We start from the raw sequence: 24,005 nt of genomic DNA, 5'->3' as shown, positions 1-24,005 counted from the left end.
TATTGGAGAAATTTCTTAGAATTTAGAAATTCTTGACCACAGGGCCTGTGTCAGTCATTTTGCTTCCCTGTACCTAGCATGTGCTTTGCATAATAGGTGAGCAATGAGTGATATATTAGATTTGCTCCTTTAATTCCTATCTTTTAAAGGAGAAGGATTCTTTTGGTTTTGCTTTGTCCATATAAAACAACCAATCACATTCTTTCTTATGTGCTGTGTTTATCATTTCACCTATCACATTGTACCACAGTTATTCTTTTTTTAAAAAAATTAATTTATTTGTCTGTTTTTATTTTTGGCTGTGTTGGGTCTTCATTGTGGTGTGTGGGCTTCTCATTGTCGTGGCTTCTCTTGTTGCAGAGCACAGGCTTTAGGCGCACGGGCTTCAGTAGTTGTAGCACACGGGCTCAGTAGCTGTGGCTTGTGGGCTTAGTTGCTCTGCGGCATGTGGGATCTTCCCAGACCAGGGCTTGAACCCGTGTCATCTGCATTGGCAGGCAGATTCTTAAACACTGTGCCACCAGGGAAGCCCTGTACCACAGTTATTCTTAAGTAATCTTTGTCTTCCCAACTACACAGTGGCTACTTTGAGGATGTGAGAGAGTCACCACTGGGCCCTAGGGCATAACACAGGGCCTTACACATTAGTGGGTTTTCACTAAATGCTTTATGAATTAAACTGACTAAATACAGGTCTTTCTTTTTTTGTATTATTGATACATGGGTTTTATTTGTTAACTAAACCCCCCAGCAACTTAAACTTTCTTGATTTCAGTTGGAATTTAGTTTTTGTTTGCTTTTGTTTACCTTATTTCTAAAGAATAATCTTTGTTTATTCCCTCATGTATAGAAAAATGATTTGTTACTGTTTCCACTTCTACTGTAAAACAAAAATTGTTAGGTGGCTAAATATAATTTATACATTTATTTTGGCTTTTAGGATACACTACAGTTAGTTAAGCTCATCATTTCACACTTATAAAAATATTAATACCCTTACAGTTAGTGTGAAGAGAAGATATATCTACTTTAAAATTGCTTTCTTAAAAAACTAATTATAATTCTTGGGCTTCCCTGGTGGCACAGTGGTTGAGAATCTGCCTGCCAACGCAGAGGGACATGGGTTCGAGCCCTGGTCTTGGAAGATCCCACATGCTGCGGAGCAACGAAGCCCGTGTGCCACAACTACTGAGACTGTGCGTCTGGAGCCTGTGCTCCGCAGCAAGAGAGGCTGCGATAGTGAGAGGCCCGCGCACCGCAATGAAGAGTGGCCCCCGCTTGCCGCTAGCAGAGAAAGCCCTTGCACAGAAATGAAGACCCAACACAGCCAAAAATAAATAAATAGATTAAAAAAAAAACTAATTGTAATTCTGGAAGCAAATATTTTTGAAATTTCCAGACTTATATAGTTATACACTTTTTAGAAAGTATTTTGCGTTAGATGGTTTTCTAGGAAATTTGAAATTAACAGTAGATTAGCATTCAATTAAGTTTTCAGAATAATTACACATGTGTAAGGGCATCATGATTAAATCAGATTAATTGATTATACATCTATAAGGCAATTTGATTAAATCACAATTATTGATTTGTCAAAGCCCAACTAAATTTTTCATCTTCAGTTTTATTATGCAGTACAACACAGTAGGTAGTTTATTATCTGGATATTTCTATTTTGGATAAATATGTTGTTAGAAAAGGCTGAATCCAGATGATGCTACAGCAGAAAGATCACTTAGGAGACTTGGTTGGGTCTAGCTTATACTTCTTTTGCCAAATCTTATTGTACATTTGTTTAAAATAGACTATTTGGCTTTCACTGGGATCCTGAGCGATGAATAAATGATATTCTAGTTTTTCCACAAATGTGTGTGGACTTCTCTCATTTTGCGTTCCTAACAGGGATCAAAGTTCAGTAAATATTTTAATGTGTTGATATTTGTAGCCAGTAAATCTTGACCTAATAGTTGTCTGTTACATGGGAAATATAACTAAGATTTTTCTTTGGTAAGAGTTCTTACTTCTAGTAGACATTATTGATATATGGCACACTCTATCTATCTATCTGACTATCTGTGTATGTATGTATATCTATCTGCACACACACACACATACACACACACAGAGTTAAATGGTTATAAGGCAGTACAGTATGATATATAGGAGGCTGGGCTCTGTGTAGAAAAGACCCAGGTTTGAATTTTCTGTCACATTCTAGTTGTGTGACTTTAAGAATATTAATCTCTCTAAATCTTAAATTAATTTCATAGTCCATGAAATGTTTTTATGTGTGTATCATGGTCAACTAAAATACTGTAAAGTAGTTAGCATTATTAATACCTGGCATATAGCAAATGCTTATTAAATATTAGCTCGTATTATGATGAATTATATCTCTTATTTTTGCTTTTTTTTCCTCTTTCTATTTCAAGGAGATTTGAAGCAACTTACCATGCTCTCTAGAGAAATGACTCACTGTGAACCATTCCAATGGCTGGTGGATAAAACTCGGAAGAACCACGGCCATTCTGTATTGGATGTTTAGAGAACAAATGGTTACTTAGGAACGTAAAGCTTAGAAAATTCTCCTATGGATTCCTGACAGCAAAAATGTACGTATGCCCACTGACTAGAGGTGCATTTAGATAAACAAATGCTGGGTCGAATTTGATCAGTACTAAGTGAAATACATTCTTTTACATACATTGATTGGGTAGCTCAAAAGCTGACCTTAAGTTATGAGTGGGGACCAGTAATGCACTCAAAAGACCATTTGAAAATATTTAGTTTCTTATAGACAAAGTATCATTGGAGGGAGGATAAGGCAATCCGTGACAAAAAGTGCATGGGCTTTGGAATCCAAATATCTCTGAATGAATTGCATTCATGTCATTTCCTAGCTGTGTGCTCTTTGATAAATGACTTCACCTCTCAAAGCCTCAGTTTCCTCAGCTATGGAAGGTAATGATACCTACCTTATAGGGCAATATGAGAATTAAATGAGATAATGTATATAAAGTGCCTATCAGAGTGTCTGGCACTTGATAGGTTCTCAACAGTCTTAACTGTAGTTATCATCAAGAAAGGAATTATAAAGTAGGCTATGATATTGGGTCTGTTCAATATTTTGGTAGATACAAGTGGATCTGTATTTAGTCGATGTAATATCACATCAGGACATAACTTTCTCCGTACATATAATTTAAACAATGAGCTTTTAAATTATTACTATCGGTAACAATAGTTGATATTTACTGAGTCTTCATTTGTGGCAATCACTAGGTTAAGTGCTTTCTCTGCATTATCACATTGATCTCCATAGCAGTCCCCTAATTTGCATGTTATTATCCCCATTTTATAGAGAAAGAAAAGGAAACTTAAGGAGAAATACTCTGCTTAGAGTTACCTGGCTATTAAATGCCATCAGTGGCCTAGAATCAAGGTCTGGTCTGAGTCCAAAGTGCAGGCTCTTGCCACCAGGTTATACCACCTCTGAATTTGTGACATATTCTAAAAACAAAGAAAGAGAATCTCTTGTTAGTTAGACTGACCCTACTCTGACTTTAGGAAAGATAAAACTTGTTGCTTCGTAAAGGCTTTAGTTAATGAATAGGGAATCAAAGATTCAAACTTGAAGCTATAACCTACTTTGTAAATTTTCCTGAAATGAGAGAAATGGTAATTGTCAAGCCAAAATTTCCACCACGTGTGACCCATTTCTTACTTGCTTGTCTCTAGTTAGCGTCGTGTTCTTTTTTCATCTTGTGTCTTTTAAATGTATTGTACATGGGTTATGAAGAGCACATCCAGAATCGTATCTTGGCATTAAAATTCCATGAAGTCCATTTTGGGAATCAGATTACTGCACCTATTTTTAGCTCTCAACACAAACCACTCTTTCCATTATGCTTTTAAATATCCTGTGATTAAATTATATTGAAAATAGCTCTTATAGCCAAATAAAACTCCTACATTTGGTTTAATCAGGCCAGAGCCATTGACTGGAATTAATGTAATTAATTACTGAGGCAGCTACCTGCCAGGGCCTCCTTCCTCTTGGTTTAGGACTACCCTCCCCATTTGGTGCTATATTTATCTGCCCTCTTGGCCATAAAAGGCTGGCTGTGTGGCTCTGACATTCTACAGCCTGACCACATGCATTATTTTTGAACTGGCCCCCAGGGTCCTGTCTTTAGCCCTGCCTCTTAACATTTTCTTGGATTCAACCTACGTGGGTTTTTCATTCTCTCATCCAGCTCCACAGTCACGTCGGAACATTTCCACCACCATCGCTCCTTTGGAAACTGGTAAGTGTGACCTTGAGGCAAAAGAATGCACTTGATATTTTACGTGCTCAACAGCACTGCAGTGTGTGTGGTTTCTTTCTATCTTCTGAGCTCAGCAGTTTTCTGAAAGAGATGTAAGAATAGCAGAGAAATAGGAAAGTGGAGCTCCGGGGAAGGAAAACGAGCGGCAGGGTGCCAGTTTGTGCTGGCACAGCTCTTCTCTCAGATCAGTGGATTCTTTTAAAATTAAGCTACTGTTCCTGGAACTATAAAAAGATAATAGCTGTCTCAGATAGAACTGTAAGCATGAGTCAAGTACTCTTTCCAAGTTACAGTTCAGTGGTTTGGTTGAAACCTGGAATGGGTAAGGTAACAGGAAATCATGTGTTTTCTATCCTCCATACGCCTACAATACTCCCTGATTACATATTAGATCAAAAGGAGTAAAACTAGCTCTGAAGTCACTAGTTTCTAATTCAGTGATTTTGCTTTGACAGTGCCATGTGGATGAATGTAAGGGTACATTGGATATTTCTAATTGGAAAATGGTTAAGCAATATTTCAGAGGCAACAAAGAGCCCCATATCATGATCCTAAAGTTAGTATTTTCTGTGAAGAATTTTTTATCAGCTTTCAGCCTCTAATGCCTGTACAAAAGTATCATGTCACAGTTACAACTATGGAGTTACTGTCTCTTCCTAAATTCCCAAATTATTTTCAGGAAAAAACACAGGCCTTAAAGGAATGGAAGGCAACCAAACCATCTTTCCTCCCAATACACTCTAGCTGTCGTGTGTTGGGGATAATCCCCACTTACTTGATGAAGAGAAGGTAGTTGTACCTTCGTTCCAGAGGTCAGAGCTATGACAATCAGCTGAGTTGACATAAGGCCAAAGCCTGTTTACTTGTAATATATTATCTCTGTATTTGGAATATTAAGTATCATTAAAATTAATATATTGGGGAAAATAGAAATAAAGAGAATGGAAAATAGAATTGAGGCAAGACATTTAAAGATTTTATTTTGTGAAATTAACAGCATTTCAAGTTATTTGTGTTCTGAATTTAGCTTATAACATAATACACAAGAAGGTCATTCATTATTTATTTGGACATCATTCAAATAACATTTACTGTGTTGCAGTGTAGTAAGTATCATTACAGAAACTTATCAAACATCTTTATAAATGCCTGATCATATACTTCTATATTTATATATTCAACCCTTTTGTTTTTATAAAAATGTATCTAATAATTATTCATTACACCTGATCATCATCCTGTATATTTTAGAACAGAAAATAGCAGTCTATTTAAGGGTTGAAGCAAAGTTGCTTGCTAGTAGCTATTTTCTTCCTCTTGGGAAATGCCATGTAGACTGATATCTTCCACGAGCCCTAAAATAAATATTCCTGGAATGAAGTTTGCTGGATTTTCTTCTCTAGGGAATACATGCTGACTGTTTAGTTTAAATAAAAAGATTTTTAAAAAATGGTTCTGAAGAACCTAGGGGCAGGACAGGAATAAAGACGCAGACGTAGAGAATGGACTTGAGGACATGGGGAGGGGAAGGGTAAGCTGGGACAAAGTGAGAGAGTGGCATGGACTTATATATATACTACCAAATGTAAAATAGATAGCTAGTGGGAATCAGCCGCATAGCACAGGGAGATCAGTTCGGTACTTTGTAGGGTAGGAGGGAGATGCAAGAGGGAGGGGATATGGGGATATATGTATATGTATAGCTGAGTCACTTTGTTATAAAGCAGAAACTAACACACCATTGTAAAGCAATTATACTCCAATAAAGAAGTTTAAAAAAAAGAGTAGATTTAAAAAAAAAATTGTTTAGGAGGTGAAAATTTTTATTAGGTGTTGAAATAAAAACACAAAAAATTGAAAACTTTTCCACACTAGTCACTTAAAATCCACTGAAATATTATTCTCTACCTGTCCTTAAAAATCACTCCTATCTTCTAAGCCAAGCATTTCTCAAACTTCAGTGTACATTGGAAACACTTTGAGAAATTGTGTATAATTCAGTCTCCTCCTCCCGCTCTCACCAAAGATTCTCATTTATTAAGTCTGAGGTTTGGCCTGGAAATCTGCAGGACTAATGACAAGAAAACATAAAGTAATAATAAAAGGGAAACAGCTTTTCAGTTCATCTTAGAAACTGTTTTTTTGTTTACCTCATTGTTTTTAATGGAACTGAAGAGCAAGCTTGTCTTGTACTTTAAAAGGCTTTCTAAAAAGTAGATTTATTTTTTGAATTTATTTATTTATTTTTGGCTGCATTGCGTCTTCGTTGCTGCACGCGAGCTTTCTCTAGTTGCATCGAGCAGAGGCTATTCTTTGTTGTGGTGCACAGACTTCTCATTGCTGCAGCTTCTCTTGCTGCAGAGCACTGGCTCTAGGCGCGCAGACTTCAGTAGTTATGGCACGTGGGCTCAGTAGTTGCGTCTCACAGGCTCTAGAGCGCAGGCTCAGTAGTTGTGGCACACGGACTTAGCTGCTGTGTGGCATGTGGGATCTTCCTGGACCAGGGATTGACCCCGTGTCCCCTGCATTGATAGGTGGATTCTTAACCACTGTGCCACCAGGGAAGTCCTAAAAAGTAGATTTAAACTTGACAGAAGATGTGGGAAGTTTAGAAGGATTCAGCCCTCATTTGGAATTTTTAAAAAAGATTTGAAAAATTGATTACAACTAATTTCACTTGTAAAAAATTTAGGACACGCACAAAAGCATTAAAAATGGAAGAGGGGGGCTTCCCTGGTGGCACAGTGGTTAAGAATCCACCTGCCAATGCAGGGGACACTGGGTCGATCCCTGGTCCAGGGAGATCCCACATGCCACACAGCAACTAAGCCTGTGTGCCACAACTACTGAGCCTGCGCTCTAGAGCCTGTGAGACGCAACTACTGAGCCCACGTGCCGCAACTACTGAGCCCACGTGCCACAACTACTGAAGCCTGCGTGCCTAGAGCCAGTGCTCTGCAGCAAGAGAAGCTGCCTCAATGAGAAGCCTGTGCACCGCACTGAAGACCCAATGCAGCCAAAAATAAACAAATTAATTAATTAATTTTTTAAAAATGGAAGAGGGGGCTTCCATAAAACCACTACCTCATCCAGTGTTGTCAGTATGGCTGATATGCTTCTGTCAGTGGACAGATTATTCAAGAAAGATAATGCAGTCTGAAATCTCCCCTCTCTATGCTAAGCAAACCTATTTTTGATTTTCAGTAGGACTGTTAGATCACGTTCACAATGCAAACTGCTACACTGATGACTGACTTTCTTGCTGCCTTATGTAGGAAGACTAGAAGTCTTCATATTCTTAATGGAATTTTTCTGCCTTGACACTCTACCTTTTTGAAGTATTTGTGAAAGTCGAGAGAGCTCGTTATATGACAATATAAGCATCCTCCAGGGTTCAGTCCTAGGACTTTCATTCTCATCAATTATTTTTTTTTAGCATTGAATAACATCTAAATGCTGGTGAGTCCCAAATGTAGGTCTCCATCCTGAACCTTTACCCTGTATTCCAGAGTCACATATCCAACTTAATCTCTTAATTAAGTTTAAGATTAATCACTTAATCTCTCCACTTGGGTGTCTAGCAGGTATCTCAAATGTAGAATGTCTCAAACAAGTCTCCTATTCTTCCATTCTGAACTGCTCTTTTCTTACACTCCTGGCTCATCTCAGTTAATAGCAGTTTTAGTCTTCCAATTACTCAGGCAAAATCCTTGGAGCCATCTTTCATTCCTCTCTTTCACATCTTAATCCAGAACTTTCAGCAAATGCTATTGGTTCTACCTGCAAAGCATGCAGAGTCTGATCACTTCTCACACTTCCACTGCTACCACTATAATCTCTAGCCTGGACTGTTGCAGTGGCCTTTGTATTAATTTGCTAGGGCTGCCATAACGAAGTACCGTAGACTGGGTGGCTTAAACAACAGAAACTTATCTTCTCATGATTCTGGAGATTAGAAATCTGAGATCAAGGTGTCAGCTGGGCTGGTTTTTCTGAGGCCTCTCTTCTGGCTTGTAGATGGTCAACTTCTTGTGTCTTCACACAGTCTTCCCTCTGTATATGTACATATCTGTGTCCTAATTTCCTCTCCTTATAGGGATGCCAATCATGTTGTATTGGATTAGAACTTATCCTAATAACTTCAGTTTAACCTCACTTCTTCTGTAAAGATCTTATCTCCAAATACAGTCACATTCTGAAATACTGAAGATTACGATGTCTATATATGAATTTTGAGGGGGATACAACTCAGCCCATAACAGCCTTCTAATTGGTCTCCTGGCTCTCAACAGTCTGTTCTCAGACTCAGCAAGAGTGATTCTCAGCTCAGAACCTTCCAATGACTCCTTAGCCCTTTCAGAATAGAATTCAAAGTCCTTACAGGCACTACACTATCTGCCCTCCCCACCCTCCACCCCTCTGACATCATCTTCTATACCTCTCCCTGCACCTCCCTCACTCCACACAGCCTCACTGGCCTATTTGCCATGCCTGGAGTACAACAGGCAGGCTCACACCCCAGTGCCTTTGCAATGGTCTTCCAACCAGAACACTTCCCCCCAGATATTCTCATGCTCAGATGTCACTTTCATGCGCAGTCATCATCATCATCCCTGATGATGCTGTTTAAATTGCATACCATCCCACTTTCCTGTTTTATTTTTCTCTATAGCATTTAGCAGGTTCTAATATACTTTACACTTTATTTTCTCTATTTGTCTATCTCTTGCAATAGATCATAAGGTTGTATATAAGGTTATCAGAGCAGGGATTTTGTTTGTTTTGTTCATCTCTGTATTTCCTGTGCTGGAATAGTACCAGGATCAAAATAGATTCTCAGTAATTATTTGTTGAATGAAAACCACGTTGGCTGGATGCAGACTCTCCATCATTACATATTCTCTCAGATGAAGCCCCTGTCAGAATGAAATGCCAAAAAATTAGAAATATATGCTATGACAGGTCTAAGGAAAAAGCACAATAGGGAAACTTTGTAAAGATCTCCTAGGTATTTAAAAAAAGAAGGAGAAGATAGCACAATGATAGGAGGGGGTATATCTGGGCTCTGAAGCAAGGAATTTATTGAGTAACCAGCTAAACTAACTGTCACATCAGTTTCCACTTACTCTTTGGAACAGATAAAAGAGTATTAATTTTTACATGTTGGTTTAGATGACTTGTTCTGTTGGGTTTGTTCCTTAATAGTTCACCCCCAAACTGTTGCTTTCTTGTAGATTGCCTGGTTCCCTGGGGGCACATGATGTCTCTGCCTTTTTATCAGAAACTTCACGAGCACTATGATCGCAGCTACCGCAACAAAGACTTTCGCACCACCATGAGCCAGTACCAGCAGGAGAAGAAAAGCTCGGCCATCTACACCCATGGCTCCACTGCCTACAGCAGCCGCTCCTCCGCTGCCCACCGCCAGAAGTCCGAGGCCTTCAGCCAGGCGTCCACCGCATCCTACCAGCAGCAGGCTTCCCAGGCCTCCGAGTTTGCCCTCTCATCTGCAGTCAGTCAGAAGGTTGCCTCAGCCTATGACTATGGCTACTCCCACGGGTATGTCCAAAGCAGCCTTACAAATTTAGTGTAAAGCCACATTCTCTGAATAACTTCCCCATGTCACATTTTCTTATCTTCTTACTGGCAGCCCTACCTTTAAACCAGGTATGGAGCAAGGCCATGTTTTGGGAGGCCTGGGACTTATGTCTACGATTTCCCTTTACCTTCCTTCTCTGAGTTTCACAGAAAGCTTTACAGCCACCTTGGGATGTCTTGCTTGAATTGCCATCTGCGATATTGCTAGAAGCAGAGAAGTTTTGCCACAAGTCGTGTTCAATATTCAGCAGCAGCAGAGCCAGGAAACCTCATTTCAATACTCACAGCAGGTTTCCTGGTCCTGAGAACATTTCAACTTAGATGAGAATAGAATTTTTTTTTAAAGAAATGCTCATGCAGAGTCTTAACTTCCGATTTTATTTATTTAATTTATTTATTTTAAATTTATTTATTTTATTTATTTATTTTTGGCTGCATTGGGTCTTCGTTGCTGCGCACAGGCTTTCTCTAGCTGCAGCAAGCAGGGGCTACTCTTCGTTGTGTGCGCAGGCTTCTCATTGTGGTGGCTTCTCTTGTTGCAGAGCACAGGCTCTAGGTGCGCAGGCTTCAGTAGCTGTGGCTCACGGGCTTAGTTGCTCCGTGGCATGTGGGATCCTCCCTGACCAGGGATCAAACCCATGTCCCCTGCATTGGCAGGCGGATTCTTAACCACTGCGACACCAGGGAAGTCGTAGATGAGAATAGAATTTGAAATTCACAGACCACAGGATCCCAAACTACAGCAGAGATGTGTTCTATTCTTTCCATATATGAAAGCCAAGGTTAAAATTCTGAGCTATTATTCAAGCAGCAAATATTTTCTTTAGCCAGGGCATTTTATAAAAACATGGCCCTATCTCAGTCAGCCTAAGAATACCAGGAGCAAACTGGTACTCTGACAAAATTAGATTTAACCCATTGCAATGAGGGAGACCACACACCAGAGGAAAAGATAGTTTCAGTAGGATTCTAGGAAGAGTGGAGTTTAGATGCAGGTCTGGTCTGAAAAATGAATCCAGTGTCCTGCTGCTTTGGAAACAGTCAAGTTGAGATAAATGAGGACTGTTGTATCTAGAAACCTCTTATGTGGAGCTCAGCACCTGGGCTGGGAACTGAGGCTGCTTCTCTGTGTCAACAGCAACTCCTCCACACAAGAAGGCAATATCTCATTCTTCCTGATAAAATTTCAAACAGCAAGCCTACTGATAATGTTTGACATTAGAGAAGAAAGTTTCTCGGTGAGCCTGTAGTCACTCAAAGGAGGAGGTTATCACAACCCTCTACTGTAGCAGTGTCCCCGGGAGACACATTTCCTGTGAACCTTGAGCTTGGTTTCTCTGTGTTTGTTTTTCCAGCCTGATAAATGCTGGGCAGATAACTTCTCAGTCCAAGCCAATTTTTATTTTCTCCATATCCAGAGCAAAATGTGTCATGGGGATTAAAACATACTTGCAAGATTCATGTGATTTTATTAAACATCTATCTATAGTCCATAGAAAGAATTGCTGAACTTCAAAACAAAATTCCTGGGCTATGTGATCAGTAATCACCTGCTGCCTCAAATCTCCTCCATCTTGCATAGGTTGCATTATTTGTTATAAACAGATATAATTTTGTCTTACAAAATTTAAGTCCATAAAATATCTCTTAGGGAAACTGGAGAAGGTGTTTATTTTTGGGAATTTAAAAAGTTACTGAAGAAATAATATGATGGCTTGTATGTAAGGACAACTTCTGAAGGCAGAAACGCCTGAATCCCTGTGGGTTTAAGCAGTACCTGATCCACGGCTGTGATTCCTGGGCCCTGACATCGACCTCCTGGGAGCTTCTGCATGTTCAGTACCAGAGTCTCTTGATTTTACCTGGAATGTGTTATGGCAACGTTCTGAAATTCCATTTAAAATGGAACAGGATCGTTTTGCAATCTCACTTTCATGGGGTCATGTGTGCCAGGGGATATTCATAAGGACCTCAAATTAGCTGCAAATATGGAAATATTGTCCATATTTGGAGGTGAGTGAGGAGGTGAATTCATTTCTTTTAGCTCTTGTTTCAAATACCTGCCTTCCAAAGGAAATAGGAATGAGCACCACGCTATGTGACAGTATCATTGTGTTCTCCTGAAGAATGTCCCATACATATGTTTAAGAACCTCATTTAGGAAAGCAGCTGTCCTGTAGTAGAGAGGATTATGTTTTAAATATCCATTTTCCTGGTCTGTCTGTGCCAAGTCTATAGAAAATGTAGAAAATGTATATTTTTATTACCATACAGTTGTTAAGGTAACTCCTTGTGTACATATTTCATTCCTCCAATGCTGTAGAGGCTACAGAGTTTTATGAATCTGTAATTCAAAGAGTTTTACTTCTTAAACTCTATTGCTAAATTTTGTTAAAATTATTTTAATTTTATACAAATTCTTTTTTTAACCACAGATGCAATATTCATATTTATTTACAATCTGATAAATTATATCTAACATTAGTAATTGAAATTTTGAGCATCTTTATATTTTATCCAGAAAACATTTGCTCTATATTATCTTTGGAAGACTTAGCCATTTTAACTATAAAGAGCCTCAGATAATAAGCTTTCTGTAGGCAGTAGAACTGTAATTATTTTTGTATACTCGACCTCACATTTTCCTTCTTGCTCTATAAGTATTTATGTAGGTAAGTAGGTATTTATTAACGGCTTGCTATGCTTGAACAACTCTACTTAGTAGAAATGTAGACCTAGAAACAAGAAAGGGGAGATGTCAATATTTTTTCCTTTGTGTAATGCAATGTAAAAGAAAAGAAAGCTAACCTAATCCCAGGGGTATTTTAGTTTTTCTTATTTTAGACCTAGAGCTAACAGGAGCAGATAATATTCTCTGAACATTTCAAAATCTTCATAATTCCTTCAGGTTGTATTTTAGCGTTTTCAAAATGGATCAACTTTTCCCTGCTAAATGAAGTCTCTCTGGTTGCTGTTAATTAAAACTCGTGTGGGGTTGGAAATGCAATTCTGTGGAGTGTATATGAACACTAGGCTTGGTCTATTTTTAGCCTCTGCTTTGTAGTTAGATGTCCAGTAGTAAAGTGGAAACTATGGAGATTTATATGTGCTCAGGGCTTGGCTGACCTCAGTTAAGACTTAAGAACAATGGCTTGTTCAGAGTCAGTGTGGTTTTAGCTCAGATTGGTTTACCAATTGAATTCTGAGCCAAGGGTTATAAAATAAATTCTGGAAGGCTTATTCTAAATGCTTTTGTTCTTAGTCACAGTGAGAAAACAGAAATTCAGGAAAACAATATGATACAAGACTATTGTTTTATGTTAGTAATTCATAAATACTATTAGAGATTAAAGGAGAAATGGTACTCATGACCACTTCGCAACCATTAGGCAAGGGTTTTTAGCCTCTGTCCATGAATAGGTTTCAACAGAGATTTGGATGATCTCAAATTATATGCAAAATTAGGCGCAGATGAAATTTTTTTTTTTTTTTGCTGAGAAGGACCCTAGCTTTTATCAGATTCTCAGAGAACTCTGTGGTTCAACAAAGGTCACAACCACTGCACTAAAAAGTCTACATATAAACATCAGACAGCCCAGTGTGTGACCTGAGGATCCCTTTCTAAGGAATTAGGATGAAATAAGGAAGATGTTTACAGAGAATGTGGTATATGGAAATCAGGGTGCCATCCTTTCTTTTGAGTAAGATGGGAGTAAAAACGAAATATTTTGTTATGCTTGATAAGTAGAAATGAATAACTTCCAGAAACCAGAGAACACAGTACAGTTCTTGGGTGATGTGGGCCGCTCAACCCTCTGTGGTAATGGTAGGCATCAGATTGTCTGATTCTAAACAGATTAAAATCCAGCCCATATGATGCCGTTCAGTATAGCATTCTCTATACCACTTTACAGTAACTCTGAGAAGTAGAAATTATTGTCCTCATTTTTATTTTTTATTTTTTTAAATTTTTAAATTTTTATGTTTTTGCAGGCCTTTCACTGTTGTGGCCTCTCCCATTGCAGAGCACAGGCTCCAGACGTGTAGGCTCAGCGTCCATGGCCCATGGGCCCAGCTGCTCCGCGGCATGTGGGATCTTCCCGGACCGGGGCACGAACCCGAGTCTCCTGTATCGGCAGGCAGACTCTCAACCACTGTGCCACCAGGGAAGCCCTATCCTCAATTTTAAAATGAGAGAATTGGAGGGACTTCCCTGGTGGTGCAGTGGTTAAGAATCCCTGCCTGCCAATGCAGGGGACACGGGTTCAAGCCCTGATCTGGGAAGATCCCACATGCTGCGGAACAACTAAGCCCGTGCACCTGTGCTCTAGAGCCCATGAGCCACAACTACTGAAGCCCACGCGCCTAGAGCCCGTGCTCCACAACAAGAGAAGTCACCACAATGACAAGCTATTGTGTCATTGTCACAAGCCACAACAATGTTGTGTTGTACCACAACAAAGAGTAGCCCCAGCTCGCCGCAACTAGAGAAAGCCTGTGCGCAGCAATGAAGACCCAACGCAGCCAAATAAATAAATAAACAAATTTTTAAAATAGCACAAAAAATGTACAAAGAATAAGAAAATATATTTTTTTTAAATGAGAGAATTGGAGACCAAAGAGATTAAATGACTTTTCTTCCTTACACTAACAAATAGTGGAATAGTGACTTGAGCGCCCCAACCTACCCCAAGTCCCCCACCCTTTCTACAAGTTCCCAGTAACTCCCCTTGACTACATGGCTACCATATTTTTCTTGAAGCATCAATGAGTAGTTTTGCATTATGCTTCCTTTTCTTTCCCCTGCTTCTCCTGGAGAAACCAAGATTTAGAGCAGGCAACAATAGGTAGAGACAATAGCTAGAAAATCCCAGGGGCATTATGAATGCCAAACCTGGAACCTTACACACTTTTTAACTGTCACTTAGAATCAGACCTGGAGACTCACAAGGGCTCTGGAAGACACCAGTTTGGGAATAAGAAAACTGAAACATGAGTGACTTGCCCTGGGCACCGTGCTTAACCTTAAATTGTGCCCCTCACCTACACTCATGTCACACTGTCACATTGATTGACCCTTGTTTGTTACCCAGATCATAACCTCTTTTGAAACTTCTAGACTTTGCAAAGAAAGTGCTAATGTTCAAACCAGTTGTAATTCACACAGAAGACACCAACGCTAAAAACAGAGACCACAAACCACAAACCCCTGTCTTTTATTGATGGATCTGATTACAGCAGGGACTGAGGGGGACCTGAAGACTTTCTCCCTTTCCCACCCCAGTGTGGTTTCAAAAGATGCTACCAAAGAAGTCTGCTGCCTTGGGGACATTTGTGTGTCTTGACCTCAGCTATGGGTATCGGATTAGTGTCCATTTTCTATATCTCCATTTCTAGATGTTCAACGTAATGGCAACTGGATAGTCTTTGGGGTCAAACAAGCCTGTACTTACATGCAATTACACTTGCGACTTTGGATATGCCTGTAAACTCTCAGTTTCTTCATCTGTAAAATGAGGAAAATGATTGTTATTCATGTTGGCAGCCCTAAAAGAGATAATCATGTAAGGTGTGTAGTATAATAGTGAGCCCATAGGGACCGTTTAGTGAGGTTTAGGTATTGTTCATTCATTCAGTAAATATTTACTGAGTGCCTCCTGTGTGCTAAGCACTGTTCTAGGTGCTTGGGATAAATTACTGAATAAATCTGACAAAGATTCCTGCCCTCTTGGAGCATATATTTTAGCATGGAGAGATAGGTCATAAACAATAAATATAATAAAAAGGACAATGAATTTAAATCATGCTAAAAGGTAACAAATGTTATGGGAGCAATAAAAAATAGAATAGGGTAAAAAGGATTAAGATATAGCCTCTTCTCTAAAGAAAGATTTAACTATTATATATAAGGAAAAGGCACCATACGTTTCTGGGTACAAATACAACATTCTGGGATTTGTCTTCCAGAATTTAAGTACTAAGAAAATGATGAGTCATATTACTTCCTATATTACTTCTCCTATGACAGGAGAAGATCAGGGGAAACATCTAATGAAAGCATAAAGCCAGTTATTCTTTTTTATTCTGCCCAGAAATGGACAGGTTTATTGCCAGTTCCTTCTTTAAAAGGCAATTGAGTTGTGTTCTGAATCCCCAAAATAAACCCTGCATCCAAAGAGAGTAGCCTTCACCACGCATCAATCTCCGACTCTCATTGTTGTAAACCTGCAACTTGTTTGCGGAGAGAGAACTAGGAGTATCATTCCTGATATTACCAGTTCCATAAAATTGACAATTTGTAGATCCGTAGAATTGTGAAATGGCAGGAAGAGACCACAAGCTCATCTAATTCAAGCCCCTCCTTCCACAGATAACATACACTGAGGCCCAGAAAGATGTGATTCATTCTCTGCTTCATTTGCTTTGTTTCTACATTGAAAATACTATTCATCAGGCTCTTTTGCAGGTTAAATTCAAGTTTAGATAATACAAGATACCCCCAGAATGGCATTAATCTTCCATAGGCAGATGAATCAGGCTGTGAGAAGGAAGACATGTCCCCTCATAGAGTGGGAATAGAATGAGCAGTCAAAGGTGGAGGAAGGGCCATGCAGTTACCTCCCATCGCTCAGAGGTAACATGTTAACTCTGTCCACTGCTGGCCGAGCAGTGAGTGTTACTGAGCTTCCCCGCAGAGCTCTCCGAGCTGTGGGAGCCCAAGGAGCCCTTGCTGCAGGCTTGACCTTTTCCAGCCTTTCTAGATGAAACAGGACATAGCAGGAACACCTCAAATGAGGAAGGTAACCTTCATGCAAAGTCTAGTCAACCCTAGCGACCATCCTCAGAGTGGGGTGAAATGTGGGTTTCTGGGCTGCCTTATAAATAAGTTAATAAGGCTAACTTTTACCAACCCTGGACAATTTTCAGTCCACAGACCTAGACTTTATAAGGCATCTCCTGATATTATGGTCAAGTGTACTGCATAATATATCTAGGAAATATGGAGTGGACTCTTTCACTTCTGCTTAAAAATAGGCCATACTCACTCAGTCGGGTTAAATTAATTTCTAGAATAGCCAGGAATGGATAGAAACTGAAGGGTGAATGTGATAACCATAAGGATTTGTCTCTCAGTGTTTTACCCACTAGCCTTTTCTAGAGCATGACTATTCTAACATTCATGTTGTGAAGTGGTTCAGACCCCCCCTGGTATTTGTTTTTAGATCATGTCTATCTATACATTAGCTGTGGCAAATTACTAAAAAGGAGAGTAAAATGTTACTTGTCAGTGGAAATTTAAATAATGGAAACAATAAGGCAAAAAATAGAAGAAAAAATTGTGGTTATATTACTATTTAAGTAACTAAAATTTTTTAAAAACTAAAAATGAGATATTTTGGCTTCCCTGGTGGCACAGTGGTTAAGAATCCACCTGCCAATGTAGGGGACACAGGTTCAAGCCCTGGTCTAGGAAAATCCCACATGCCACGGAGCAACTAAGCCCATGCGCCACAACTCCTGAGCCTGCACTCTAGAGCCCGCAAGCCACAACTACTGAAGCCCGCATGCCTAGAGCCTGTGCTCTGCAACAAGGGAAGCCACCACAATGAGAAGCCTGCACACTGTAATGAAGAGAAGCCCCTGCTCTCCATAACTAGAGAAAGCCCGTGCGCAGCGACAAAGACCCAAAAAAGCCAAAAATAAATAAAATAAATAAATAAAAATTAAAATTAGATATTTTTATGCTGAGAGACTGAAATAGAGAGGAAAACAGGGTAACTATAAGGTAAATAATGCAAAGACAGAAAGAAAGGCCAAGGGACCATTATTTATTATGATACTACATGTCAGTAAATTTCAAAGATGATGTTAATCAAACTAAATTCGTGGGGCTTCCCTGGTGGCGCAGTGGTTGAGAGTCCACCTGCCGATGCAGGGGACGCAGGTTCATGCCCCAGTCCGGGAAGATCCCACATGTCGTGGAGCGGCTAGGCCCGTGAGCCATGGCCGCTGAGCCTGCGCGTCCGGTGCCTGTGCTCCGCAACGGGAGAGGCCACAACAGTGAGAGGCCCACATACTGCAAAAAAAAAATGGTCAGTAGAAAGTGTTGAGGGTGACATGATGCCCATACCAAAGGAGGAGTGTAGGACGAAGCTGCTGTATATCAAAAGTAGACCCAAAACAACCTTTCACAAAACCCAGGGAAAGTACAGTCTTTCAAGTTTTGCAACAGGGAAAAATGCAGCTGATAGAAAGATAGAAATGAGAAAAGAGACTGCAAACTCCAAGTGCTTGTTCCTGACCCTCCACGGGGTTCTGAAGATGAAAGAGATGGACCCTCAGATCCCAGAAGCCCTGAGGAGGAGGGGCTGACCAAATGACCAAAGACAGCCAAGAAGGACAGTTTTCTAGAAGCTGACCCATAGTTCAGTAAAACCACCACCTTTTCCTCCCTTTTGGGAAACAGCTGAGTGTTTTGTTTATACACAGCAGTGCTAGGTTGTAAATATATATGAAGAGGCAGTTTTAAAGGAAAATTGTTAGAATAATAAAAATGAGTTCAGCTCCTTTGTGGCGACTCAGTAAAGTCTAATGGCAACCCATAGATAAGTCAGCAATGAAAATGGAACTTCTATTTTCAAGCTTTTGCACATATCTCTGTGTCATCCTGGGATGACCTACCCATCTTTTAATGTCCAGCTCTTCCACAAAGGATTCCCTGATAACCCCAGACAGAAATTGTCTCCAAGCCTGTGAATTCACTTTTGTTTGCTTTAATCTTTCTGCTTATCTGCCTGCCTTCCTTCTGTCCTTCCATCCTTTCTTCCATGATTGACATAATTCAACACATCAGGCCTGGTAGCATTTACTCCCCTACTACATGGTAAAGCTCTCAGAAAACAAGAGTGTTTTTTAAAAAAATTTATTTATTTTTAAAATTATTTATTTTTGGCTGTGTTGGGTCTTCGTTGCTGTGCGTGGGCTTTCTCTAGTTGCGGGAGAGCGGGGGCTACGTTTCGCTGTGGTGCGCAGGCTTCTCATTGTGGTGGCTTCTCTTGTTGCGGAGCATGGGCTCTAGGTGTGCGGGCTTCAGTAGTTGTGGCTCACAGGCTCTAGAGCACAGGCTCAGTAGTTGTGGCGCACAGGCTTAGTTGCTCTGTGATGTGTGGGATCTTCCTGGACCAGGGCTCGAACCCATAGTCCCCTGCATTGGCAAGCAGATTCTTAACCATTGCGCCACTAGGGAAGTCCTAACAAGAGTCATTAATTTATCTAATTTATCTTCATATCCCCCTGCCACCCCAGCTTCAAGCACACTATTGTGCACACAGTGGATACTAAATAAGTTTTCTGTTGAATAAATGAAATTATTACAGAAAGTTAAGGCTTTCTGTTTGAAGTGAACCTTCTCTTGCACATTCTAAAATATCAGCTGGGTTGTGTGCTAAGTTTATGTTTAATATTACACAAAACTACTCTTTTCCAAAGCAGCTATACCGTTTTACATTCACATACTAAGGTACAAGGATTCGAGTTTATCCACATTAGTTATTTTCTGTCTTATTTTTTATAGCCATTCTTTTGGGTGTGTAGTGGGGTCTCATTGTGGTTTTAACTTGTGCTTACTTAATGGCTAGCAATGTTGATCATCTTTTTAATGTGCATGGTAGCCATTTGTGTATCTTCTTTGGTGAAATGCCTGCTCAAATCTTTTGCCCATTTTTAAACTGAATTTTTTTCTGCTTATTATTGAATCATTAGAGTTATTTAAATATTTTATATACAATTCCTTTATTAATGTTTGCAAATATTTTCTCTCATTCTGTGACTTGTCTTTTCGTTCTTTAAACAGCGTCCTTCAAAGACCAGAACTTTTTCATTTGATGAAGTTCAGTTCATGACTTTTTTCTTTTTTTAATCATGCTTTTCATGTTATATCTAAGAACTCTTTGACTAACTCAACATCATAAAGAATTTCTCTTATCTTCTGAGTTTTATAATTTTACTTTACATTTAGAAATAATCCATTTTGAATTAATTTTTTATATGTGATGTTGAGTAAAGTTCTAAATCCATCCCTTCACTTATGGATATACAATTGTCCCAGCAACATTTGTTGAAAAGACTATCCTTTCTCCCTTAAATTCCTTAGCACTTTTATCAAAAATTAACTGACTGTAAGTAGAAAGGTTTATATATGGACTCTCAATTCTGTTGCATGGATCTGTATGACTGTCCTTATGCCAGCACCACACTTTCTTAATTATTATTGCTTTATAAAGAGTTTTGAAATTGGTAGATGTAAGTTCTCAAATTTAGTTCCCCTTCTACAAAAAAAAAATCTTGCCTATGTAATTCCTTCATATTCCCATATAAATTTTAAGATCACCTTGTTAATTTCTACAAAGAGAAAACTCTGCTGGCAATATGATAAGAATTATGTTGAAACTGTAAATCAATTTTGAAAAATGTGTGTGTTTTAACAATGTTGACTCTTTCAATCCATGAACATGGGACATTTATTTGTTTAGATTTGTTTCACTTATCATAACGTTTTGTAATTTTCACTGTAGAATGTTATACTTCTATTTTAAAGTTATTCCTAAATATTTTATTCTTTTTGATAGTATTGTGAATGGAGTTATCTTAATTTTATTTTTGCATTGTTCATTGCTTGTAAACAGAAGTATAATTGATTTTTGTGTTTTGATTCTGTATCCTGTTACCTTGCTGAACTCATTTATTAGTAGTAGCATTTGTGTGTGTGTGCATGTGTGTGTATTCCTTAGCATTTTTCACATATATGATTATATCATCCATAACTAAAGTAGACTTGCTTTCCAATTTTTTCAATTTTTTTTTTACTAATTGCCTTGGCTATTCTTCAGTATAATGTGAACTTCAGTACAATGCTGAAGAGCAGTGGCTAGAGCAAATATCACACCCTTGTTCCCTTACTGTCTTAGGAAGAAAGGATTTAATTTTTTACCATTAGATATGATACTAGCTCTAGATTTTTCATAGATGGTCTTTATCAGATTGAGGAACTTCCCTTCTCTTCCTCTTTTGTTGAGAGTTTTTAACATGAAGGAATGCTGAATTTTGTCAAATACTTCTTTTGCATCTATTGAAGTGATAATTTTTTTTGTTTTTATTCTGTTAATATGGTATACTACACTGATTGATTTTCAAATGTTAAATCGACCTTGCATTCCTGGAATAAATACCACTTGGCTATATGTTGCTGGATTCAGTTTACTAATACTTTGTGAAGGATTTTTGTACCTGTGTTCTTGAAGGCTATTGGTCTGTGTTTTTTTTTTCTTTATTATAATGTTTTTGTTTGGCTTTGATAACAGGTAATACTGGCCTTATAGAATAAGTTGGGAAGTGCTCCCTTCTCTTCTGTTTTTGAAAAATATGGAAATGATTTATTTGTTTCTTCTTTACATATTCCATGGAATTAATCTGTGAAACCATATGGGCCTGGGCTTTTCGTTGTGCAAAGATTTTAAATTACTAATTCAGTTTCTTTACTTGTTATTGATCTATTCTGATTTTTAATTTCTTCTTGGGTTAGTTTTTGTAGTTTAAATCTTTATGGGAATTTTTCCATTTCATTTAAGTTGTTTAAATTTTTGGCATAAGTGCATTTATCATACTTCCTTGTGAGCCTTTTGGTAGTCGTCTCCTCTTTTATTCTTGTTCTTGATAATTTGTGTCTTCTCTCTTTCTTCATGGTTAATCTAGTGAAAGGTTTGTCAATTTTCTTGATCTTTTCAATGAACCAACTTTTGTTTCACTGATTTTATCTATTGTTGTTCTGTTTTCTACTTTATTGATTTCCTCCCTAATCTTTATTATATCTACCTTCTACTTGCTTCATATTTAATTTTTTTCTAACTTACAATGAAAGCTTAAGTTATTGATTTGAGACTTCTTTTCTAATATAGACACTTAAAGCTATAAACTTACCTCTAATAACTGCTTTAGCTTTATCCCATAAATTTTAATATGTTGTGTTTTTGTTTTCATGTAGTTCAAAATACTTTCTAATTTCCCTTGTGATTTCTTTTCCCTTGTGGGTAATTTAGAAGTATGTTGTTAGTTTCCTGATATATGAGGATTTTCTAAATTTCTTACTGTTGTAGATTCTTACTTAATTTTTCTGTTATCAGAGAATATATTTTGTATTGTTTAAATTCATTTAAATGGATTGAGATTGTTTTGTGAGCTAGCATATAAATTCTCCTGGAGAATGTTTAAAAGAATATGTACTTTGTTGTCATTGGTAAAGTATTCTAGAAAGGTCAGTTGCATCAAGTTGATTGATAGTGTTATTCAAGTCTCCTATGTCCTTGCTGATTTTTGTCTAGTTGTTCTATCAGTTATTGAAAGTAGAGTATTGAAATCTCCAGCTATTTTAAATTTTCTATATTTTCTTTCAATTCTGTCTTTTTTTTTTTTTTTTTTTTTTTTGAGGTACACGGGCCTCTCACTGTTGTGGCCTCTCCCATTGCGGAGCACAGGTTTTGGATGAGCAGGCTCAGCAGCCATGGCTCACGGGCCTAGCTGCTCTACGACATGTGGGATCTTCCCAGACCGGGGCACGAACCTGTGTCAACAGGCGGACTCTCAACCACTGTGCCACCAGGGAAGCCCCAGGAGGATGAATCTTGATTTCAGTTCATTCAATAACTTTATTGAACACTATCAGGCAGTGCACACAGTACTGAGTATACAAAGGTAACTTAGGCCATCCCCCTCCTTGAATAGTCATAGGCAATGGGAAAGATAGAGAGGGAAGCCAATAATACAATATAACCGTAGGCATATAGGGATGGGTGTCTACAACTGATCATTTTTTCTGAAACATGCTGATAGGTTGTCATAATTTTTTTAGAAAGAAATATAGCCATTAAGTAGATCCATACTTAACGTAAGTGTGAATAAAGTTACTCATCCTGGGGAACTAGGACAACATAACTTTAAAGAACTAGCATTTTACTTTATGTAAATTTTAATGAGTTTTTTAATGCCTTATTTTTAATTGGACTGTGATGTGAATAAATCAATTGATGTGAATAAATTCAGGAATAGCAAATCAACATCAGAGTCATTATGGGCAGTGTGACATGGTGTTGTGGTTTCCAAAGTGGGGAATCCATGAAGGCAAGCCATGGAAGTGTAGGAAGAAATATGAACACTTCTGTATTTTTTAAAAAGTCAAATTTGGCCCATAAAATTTTTCTGTTGATTGAATATTTCATAAAGTGAGAATATTTATACAGCAGTATATGTGTAGAATTTATAAATAAACAGATATATACAGGTGGCATGCCCCCAATATTTTTGGATTGAGAGGACTCAGTCACAAAAGTTAGAGACCACTGCTGTAGTGGAAAGAACACTAACCTAGGTGGATGCTAGTCCTACTTCACCTACCAACTTACTGTATGAACCTGGGCAAGTTATAAAGATATTCCAGGTCTTCCACATCTATAAAATGAGTGTGGTATAAATATCCCTGAGAACTCTTCCAGTTCTGTGATTCTATAAGTAGTTTTTGTTCTTGCTATTCCTGTTAAGAATAATTATGAAGTTGTAAGAGCAGAAGGTTATGTTGTTTTTGTTGTTGTTGTTCAGTATTTGAACTGGATGGAGGTGCAAGTCTATTTCTGAGTCCCTGGAACATTTCCAGAAAGAGCTTTCTGTACCTGGGCTACATCCCTTTTCTGTGGTGCTGCTGGTCATAGGTGTGATGATGTCATACACACCATGATATTTTTAAAAATTCTGCTAACTTTAGACATATTAAGAGGACATACCACAATTAGTAGCAGAGTACAGGTACATGTACCTAGACACAGTTACAGACACATGGGTGCACCCATGCACATACAAATCAATCCTTACCTATAGCTTAGTTTCCCTGCCTTCGTAAATTGAAGTTCAGAAAGATTCAAGATTTAAGACATAAAGAACATTAAATTTAGGGGTTTAAAATTTTTTTAAATTTATTTTTGGGTGCGTTGGGCCTTCGTTGCCTTACGTGAGCTTTCTCTAGTTGCTGCAAGC

The 24,005-nt window shown here is 38.4% G+C and overlaps 1 protein-coding gene across 10 annotated transcripts in view; it reads left to right on the top strand.

Annotated features, from left to right (window-relative positions):
* Positions 1-24,005, top strand: part of MYOM1 (myomesin 1) — a 154,402-nt gene that overhangs the window by 16,059 nt on the left and 114,338 nt on the right. For 8 of the 10 annotated variants that reach the window (XM_067015301.1, XM_059040824.2, XM_067015304.1 and 5 more), the window contains 3 exons: positions 2,433-2,612; positions 4,257-4,307; positions 9,563-9,887. In XM_067015301.1, the coding sequence (XP_066871402.1) occupies positions 9,586-9,887 (302 nt within the window). In that variant the 5' untranslated portion in view covers positions 2,433-2,612; positions 4,257-4,307; positions 9,563-9,585. Of the gene's footprint in view, positions 1-2,432; positions 2,613-4,142; positions 4,308-9,562; positions 9,888-24,005 lie in introns of those variants that run through there. The other 2 variants (XM_067015306.1, XM_067015305.1) reach the window with 2 other exon arrangements.

This window comes from Kogia breviceps, chromosome 15, assembly GCF_026419965.1.
Source record: "Kogia breviceps isolate mKogBre1 chromosome 15, mKogBre1 haplotype 1, whole genome shotgun sequence".
In the NCBI taxonomy this organism is placed as follows: Eukaryota; Metazoa; Chordata; class Mammalia; order Artiodactyla; family Physeteridae; genus Kogia; species Kogia breviceps.
The sequence above is the reverse complement of the archived record's forward strand: the minus strand, read 5'-3'. Positions and strand labels throughout refer to the sequence as shown.